Genomic DNA, 7,500 nt, shown 5'->3' on the forward strand with positions numbered 1-7,500 from the left:
TAGATTACTATATAGCAATTAAGATTTTTATTTTGTCATAAAACAGGCAAGTGGGTCAGAATCTTCACATCCCAGGGGGAACAAAGGTGGTTGAAGCCAAGGGCCGCCTTGTCATGCCAGGTACTTTCTGGAAATCTTACTTCATCATTGACTAAATATGTATTATACTATTTCAAGTGTCTTCATACTTAGCTTATATCAAAGTAAGGTATAGTTTTATGATATGCATAGTGTGGTGGTTAAGGCTTTTTATGATTATATAAATGTATGGGTGAGTAACATCATTTTGCCAAACAGGTGGAATTGATACTCATACCCACATGCAGCTGCCGTTTATGGGAACGTTTGCAGTTGACGACTTTTATACCGGGACTCGTGCTGCGCTTGCTGGTGGTACCACAATGATCAGTGGGTATTATCATTAATTTTCTTAGAATATAAGAATGTCATAATGCTAATACATTTCCACAGATCTTCTAAAAACTGTAACTAATGCTTCAAATATCAAATTTCTCCAAACAGTGGATTTTGCTTTGCCCCAGCGAGGGGAGTCCTTAGTCGAGGCCTACCACCGCTGGCGTGCGTGGGCCGATCCTAAGGTGTGCTGTGATTATGCCCTTCATGTAGGCGTCACTTGGTGGTCCCCCAAGGTAAAAACATCAAAAATATTTCAAGTTGATGGATTACATAATTTTCCTTAGACTACTTCCTGTATAGCCTTGACATTTTTGTACTCAAAGTGATGTGAAGTATATATGGTATCTTTACTTTCTAGTCTTTATGTAATGCACACTACGAAAAGCTTATTTGATATGTGTTTGTTTATCCTTTTGTTTATTTATTTATTATTAATTATAATTTGATCTTTCAGGTAGCTGAGGAAATGCAGGAACTGACTGAGGATCTTGGAATAAACTCATTTAAGATGTTTATGGCATACAAGGACACTTGGCAGCTTGGTGATGGAGACCTTCTTGAATCCTTCAAGAGGTGTAAGGAATTAGGAGCACTGGCTCAGGTCCATGCAGAAAATGGTGATGCTATCAAAGAGGTGAGTGAGCTTGGGTTCTTGTGAAGTAAAGTCATGGAAAGATGGTATTACAGTCCATGGTTGGACACAGAGATAAACACCATGAATGGTCTGATAATACACCACAGAGTGGAGGAAAGTCTATTCTACTCTGTCATGCCGATTTATTTGATATACAGAATTTGAATTTATAATATCATTTTACAGTGACATTATTCAAGGATAAGTATTAGAAACAAGATATGCCATAGATGAGAGCATCCTAGATTGTAACATACAAACTTTGATTAGCAGTGGTGTGTTCCTAATTTTCATGTTTAAAAAAGAATATGTACAAAAAATATTAGCCTTTCTCAGGGTGATGATTATTAATTGTATCCAAATTGAGATGACAGACTGGTTTGTTAAAGATTTTCAATAAAAGATAAGACCTTATGATATAGACTTTTTAGTCAATTTTATATACCTTCATCTTCAGAAATCGAAAAAGCTGTTGTCAATGGGCATAACAGGACCAGAGGGACACGAAATGAGTCGCCCAGAGGAAGTTGAGGCAGAAGCCACAAACAGGGCCTGTGTCCTTGCCAACCAGGTAAACAAAGTTCTGAATACTTTTAATTTTCAAAATATATCATTGTATAGCTGCTATAATACAAATGTATTTATTTAATCTTAAAATTAGTGATGAGAATTTCTGAAGAATCTTATTGTAATTTAATGAAGCATTTTCCTTCTTGCATGTGCATGCAGGTGTGTGCTCATGTTGTTCCTGCACCTGCACAACATTTACATTTACATTTTTTTTTGTCAGATTTTTGTTTCTGTTTGATATTTTGTTATTGTTAGATTTGAGTTGATTTGATTTGATTTTTTATTTATTTATTTATTTTTTTCCTACTTTCAGTTTATTTATTGATTGTTATTTTTCCTAGGTTGGATGTCCCCTCTATGTTGTGCATGTTATGTCAAAGAGTGCTGCTGATATAGTCTCAGCAAAGAGAAAACAAGGTCACATTGTGTTTGGTGAGCCCATTGCAGCATGCCTTGGCACATCAGGCAAGCACTATTGGCACCAGTGCTGGAGACATGCTGCAGCTCATGTCATGGGGCCTCCTCTGAGACCTGACCCAGACACTCCTAGATATCTCATGGACCTTTTAGCAAAGTATGTTTTATTCTTTTTTGGGGGGCGGGGGGGGGGGGGTTACTTACCATTGGACCCATCTTTTCTTTGCTTAAATGATTTTGGGTAGCATTTCTCATCTTCAAACTTTATTTTCTTTCTTTTTCCCTAAACACCTACAGAATCATTTCAGTCTTCCTTTCAGAAATAGTCACTTTAGTGTACTAGGTTGAGTTTGTTTCAGGTTGGCTGCCCAGTGTACATTTGTAAAGTTATGAGTAAGTCGGCTGCAGGAGTCATTGGAGAAAACCTTCGAAAAGGAAATCTGGTATATGGTGAGGCAGTTGTAGCAGCCTTAGGCACAGATGGCTCTCATTACTACAACACTTGCTGGCAACATGCAGCAGGTCATGTTATGTCTCCACCTCTTCGTAATGACCCTAGAACTCCCAGCTTACTCTTGGAACTTCTCAATGTGTAAGATTCAAAAGCTATGAATTGAATTTTCAAGTTGAATATCTATCTATATTTGCTTGTTAGTGTATCCATATACTTGGGCCATGTCCCTGTTATCAGAGGGGGTGACCTAAACAAGATGGCCTCATATCATTTCTCTCTGCTCAAATCCTTAAAGTCTACATCATCATCTTAACTATATAGAACAACCACAATCAGGCTGCTGTGCTTCCTTGGCTTGAGTTCTCACTTTGTATCTTATCCCTGAGAAACATATGCTGGTTTATATCCCTTCCTAATCACAGATCCTTTCTCAACCCCTTTCAATACCCCATGCAACCAACATGATTTTCTTCATGCACCTTTGTTGCTTGCCTTCCTTATTCCATGGACATATGAGCTGCCAGACCTCTTTTCACCCTCATCCAACCATTCTATTCTTGGTCTACTTCTTGGACATATACTTACCATACACAACACAGGCAGTTCAGTTACACTTTCATACCTATTGCCTATCTCTGCCATACTTCATTCATTCTGACCAAAAACTTCCCTGCCTCTCCTACCCTATATCTTTGATCCATCCCACAGACTCTCATTCTTTTAGACATGAGACACTAAGTACTTGAAACTTTTCACTTTTTCTAATACTTCTCCAGTTGACTTCACTGTCAGTCTTCTTCCATCTTTATTTCTCATAAACTTCAATGCTTTACTATTACTCACATTTACATTTAACTTGCTATAATTTTCCCTTTGAGATCAGCTTCCAAATTTGCAACCACATCTGTCTAATCCAAACATGCCTCCTAAAACTTTTCCATTTACTTCCCTGATGTGTTTTCCTATTACCAGGGAAAATGCAACTTGGTTTAGAGGTGGGAAAATGTAAATGATTAAGTATATAAATAGTTCTCCACAGAGCCTCACATCAAGTGGGCAAGGGAACTATACAAGGCATAGAGGAATTTTACTCCAGGTTTAATCCAACCTTAACTCCATACCAATAATTATTCCTACATACCATTTACACACATGCTACTGTTCTATTAGAAACTCTTTACTGCTGTCAGTAGCCTATCTCCAATACCATATATACTCTTTCACATGGCCTCTCCAGTCATTTGTGTTTTCTAGTTTATGGAACATTAAAAGTAGGTCCTATCTTTTTGTAATGTACTTTTTATATACCTGTTGCATGGCAGATACCAGATCCTAACCGTCGGAACTCTCTTCAGAAACCACACTATTCATCCATGAAAATGCTCTTGCTCCCTTCTCTTGCTATCCTTACTAACAACTAGCTAAGAACTTTACCCATCATACTTGAAACTAATAATACCCTTGTAGTTGTGACATTCATATCTTTTACATTTTCCTTTTGTACAGCTGTATAATGCATGCACTCCTCCAGTCAGCAGGAACCATGGCAGCTGTAAAGCATACATAGTGCAACTTGGTTAGTCACAATACTGCAGTCTCTCCTCCTTTCTGTAGATATTCCAGGTGCATTACCTCATTTCATTTTCCCTAGAAACCTGTTTTCATGTAATCTTGTATTGACATATTTCCTAGCAACATCCTTGGTATGGTAGTTAACCACACCCCCTGTTCCATTTCCAAAGTTTAAAAATGCTTTAGAGCACTCTACCCATCGATTGCATATTGCCAGTTTATTATTTCCTAAAGGCCTAATCTTCTTCCAAAACATTCTTTTATTCTCCTTAGAATTATCAGTCATGTCAGTTTATTGATGGTGACATCCAATCTCCTTTTTATAACTTCACCTCCTGTTTCACTTTATTTCTCTTCTTGTTAGTGATTTTACAAAATAGGTATATTTCATCTGCTAGACTGTGACCAATATCATCCACATTTTGTGGTCCATCTAACAGCAGATGTATTGTAGAGAACTGATTAGTGTTTTTTGTAAATTTTATTGTAATAAAGTTATACATAGGCAATTAATGAGGTAATTAGAGCTGTGGATTTTGAATATATAAGAAAAATATGCAATGCTCTAACAATAGTTTTACACATATTAGTATGAGGATTTTCATTTTCTTGATAGAGTTGTATAATGTATATTCAGTGGGGAATTTTCAGTGTGGAGATTGTCCCAAAATATCAGAGATTAATGTTTCAATGCTTCTTCAGGATATATACTAGAATACAGAAATATGTAACAGTAATTAGATTTTATCAATTATTAGATTTGTACTCTCTGTGAATAGTTAGTGACTCCCCCATGGTAGGGGGGAGACCAACATGTTTGAAACACAACTGCCTCTCTCCCTCTTCTCCCCTCTTCTCTCTCTCTTCCTTACCTCTTCTCCCCTCTTCTCCCTCCCCTCCCCCCTTCCTCTTAATTCAATCTTCAAGTGAGAGAACTGATCTGAGACCCTTGATGAGGCCCGGTGTTTTCTGTATATTTATCTATGCAACCCTTTAAACACAGAGACCACCAAACTTGCCTGCACTCCACAATTATCCTTAATAAACATAAATAATAGTATATATTGACCAGTTGGCTTTTGAGACAGTACATTGATTTGCTTTTTTTATGTTTGTTTTGATGTTTTCTGTAAATTTGTATTTGTCAATCCTAAATGTAAATTTACATAATATTAGACTTATACACTTGTGTGTCATCTTACATAACACTTTTGTAGAATTTTGATTTTTTAGTTTATTCATACAGTGGATTTTTTTTCTTCAACAGACATTAGTAATGTTTTATAATGATGGCATTACGTATTAGTGAATCTTTCTTTCCTTAACCCAGTGCCGACGGGAAAAATGTTTGGCAGGTGGATGTAATAACGGGATTGTTGGTGAGCATCAGCAGTTTCCCCTGTTTGCGCCCGGCTCGATCGGTAGTTTGCGAGCGACATTTTGCCCCTAAAAGCATTTATTTTGCTATAATTTATAAAAATAATATAATTTTGATGGTTTACCTTCATTATAGGTGCCATTGCCTAAAGTCTTTACCATATAAATGAAGCCGCTACTATCGGAGAAAAACAAATTCTGTCCGACGGGCCAGTGGCGCGGGAATGGGCATGATAGGATGCCATCTGTTTTTCGGTCCACAACAGCCATGGCATGTATGTACATGCCACCCGTCAGCTAGGGGTTAAATCCAGAGTCATGAACTTGTATGCAAATATGCACAATATTAGTTATATGTTTATTCACCAGTTAAGTTATCTTTGCATTATTATATACATATATAGTTTTTATTAACAGGTTTGCATATCTGGCTTCTCAAAGCATGTTATCACCATTGTCAGCATTGATAAGTGTTACACTCAGCAACATTTCTCCCTGGACCACCCATGGTCATACATTATAGCTAGTGTGGCTGAAAGTGCATTTGATTTCTGTGTGAGTAGGAGTGAAGGGAAGAGGACATAGCAGTGATAGATTGTTTAATTTTATTGCTTTGAATATGTTGTATTCAATAGTGTGAGCAAGTATTACATCAAGTTTTCATTCATATATATATGTATATGTATATGTATATATATATATATATATATATATATATATATATATATATATATATATATATATATACATATATACATATACATATATACATATACATATATACATACATGCACTCCTCTTCCTCACTCCCTCCTTCCCTCCTTTGCTGCTGAGAGTAGCAAGTAGCAGCACTACCAGTTGTAAGGATTTCATGAGCCATTTTCTTTCCTGTTTACTGGGATCCATTATTGATTAAATTTTTTTTTTGCAGCTCAACAGTATAATATATTTTATGAAATTTTATATACATACATATATACTATGCATATCATATGCACATATATATATTTTTCTCTTCTCTTATTACTTTATTCATGTCTTCCTGCAATTATTTTGGTGGATTCTATTTCAGAATGAGATCTCTCAACCAATTCCTCAGAGACTTTGTATTACAAATGCAGTGTCCTAGTTAGCATATCCAAAGCCTGAGTTCTTTTTCTGATATGTAAATTCACTTATATAGCCAAATTAAAAGTTTAAAAAACAAAGTAGATGAAATTATTTTTTTTAAATGCCACAGAACACCCTTTTCTTGAAGACATATTGGATATGATAAACTTGCTTTAGTAATTTTAGATGAGTGTTCACTTTTTCAGCATGGATTACCACTTGCAAAATGTTTTGGGTTATTAGTTTCCTTCTTGAAATATTCCACATATATTTTTTTTGTGAGTCAGTGCATGTATAAAGTTTGAAAGAAAATATATAGTCTAGTAATCATGATGATAATAATATCATAATGATATCAATAATGAACTCAGTATTGATTATAAAGGCTAATAATGATGAATTGAGATACCTAGCTTTGATACACAGGCATTCTCTAACACAGAGCTGTAGGCTCAGTGACCTAATGCCAAGCTGAGAAATGGATAGGAGTGTGGGAATGAGCAAATGCCTAAAAAAGGACCAAGTAAACTGATAGAACAAAGCAGGAACTAAACACCAAAAAATAACATTGGCTAATAAGAAGAAATTTTAACAATATTAGATGGGACAAATATAATTAGGGCAGCATAATGACATATCAACCATTGCAAGAAAAATCCTCAAAGTTAGGCAAAAGGTAGGTCATCAGATGAGATCTAATAGCATGTCAGGGTTACAGTATACCCTTGTGGCCGTAGATGGATTGAAAGGCAACCAAGTGGGATTCCTACTAATCCTTACATATTTGTATGATGTGAGGCAGATTTGCAGTTCATTTGAGACTTTTTGCTCTTGTAGAGTGAGGATTAAATATGTTCTGCATTTTTTATGAGATAACACTTATTCCTTTATATTTTTTTGTTTTTGGATTATTCCTTTTAAATCTAAAATATTTGATTTGTAACTAACT

General features: G+C 35.7%; 1 protein-coding gene across 16 annotated transcripts in view; it reads left to right on the plus strand.

Annotated features, from left to right (window-relative positions):
- The window catches only part of CRMP (Collapsin Response Mediator Protein), a 110,368-nt gene that overhangs the window by 89,830 nt on the left and 13,038 nt on the right, over nucleotides 1–7,500 (plus strand). For 13 of the 16 annotated variants that reach the window (XM_070138537.1, XM_070138536.1, XM_070138530.1 and 10 more), the window contains 6 exons: nucleotides 47–120; nucleotides 298–408; nucleotides 523–650; nucleotides 872–1,051; nucleotides 1,509–1,622; nucleotides 1,963–2,195. In XM_070138537.1, coding sequence (XP_069994638.1) covers nucleotides 47–120; nucleotides 298–408; nucleotides 523–650; nucleotides 872–1,051; nucleotides 1,509–1,622; nucleotides 1,963–2,195 — 840 coding nt within the window. Of the gene's footprint in view, nucleotides 1–46; nucleotides 121–297; nucleotides 409–522; nucleotides 651–871; nucleotides 1,052–1,508; nucleotides 1,623–1,962; nucleotides 2,196–2,397; nucleotides 2,631–7,500 lie in introns of all 16 variants that reach the window. The other 3 variants (XM_070138531.1, XM_070138533.1, XM_070138535.1) reach the window with 1 other exon arrangement.

Source organism: Penaeus vannamei, chromosome 24 (genome assembly GCF_042767895.1).
Source record: "Penaeus vannamei isolate JL-2024 chromosome 24, ASM4276789v1, whole genome shotgun sequence".
In the NCBI taxonomy this organism is placed as follows: Eukaryota; Metazoa; Arthropoda; class Malacostraca; order Decapoda; family Penaeidae; genus Penaeus; species Penaeus vannamei.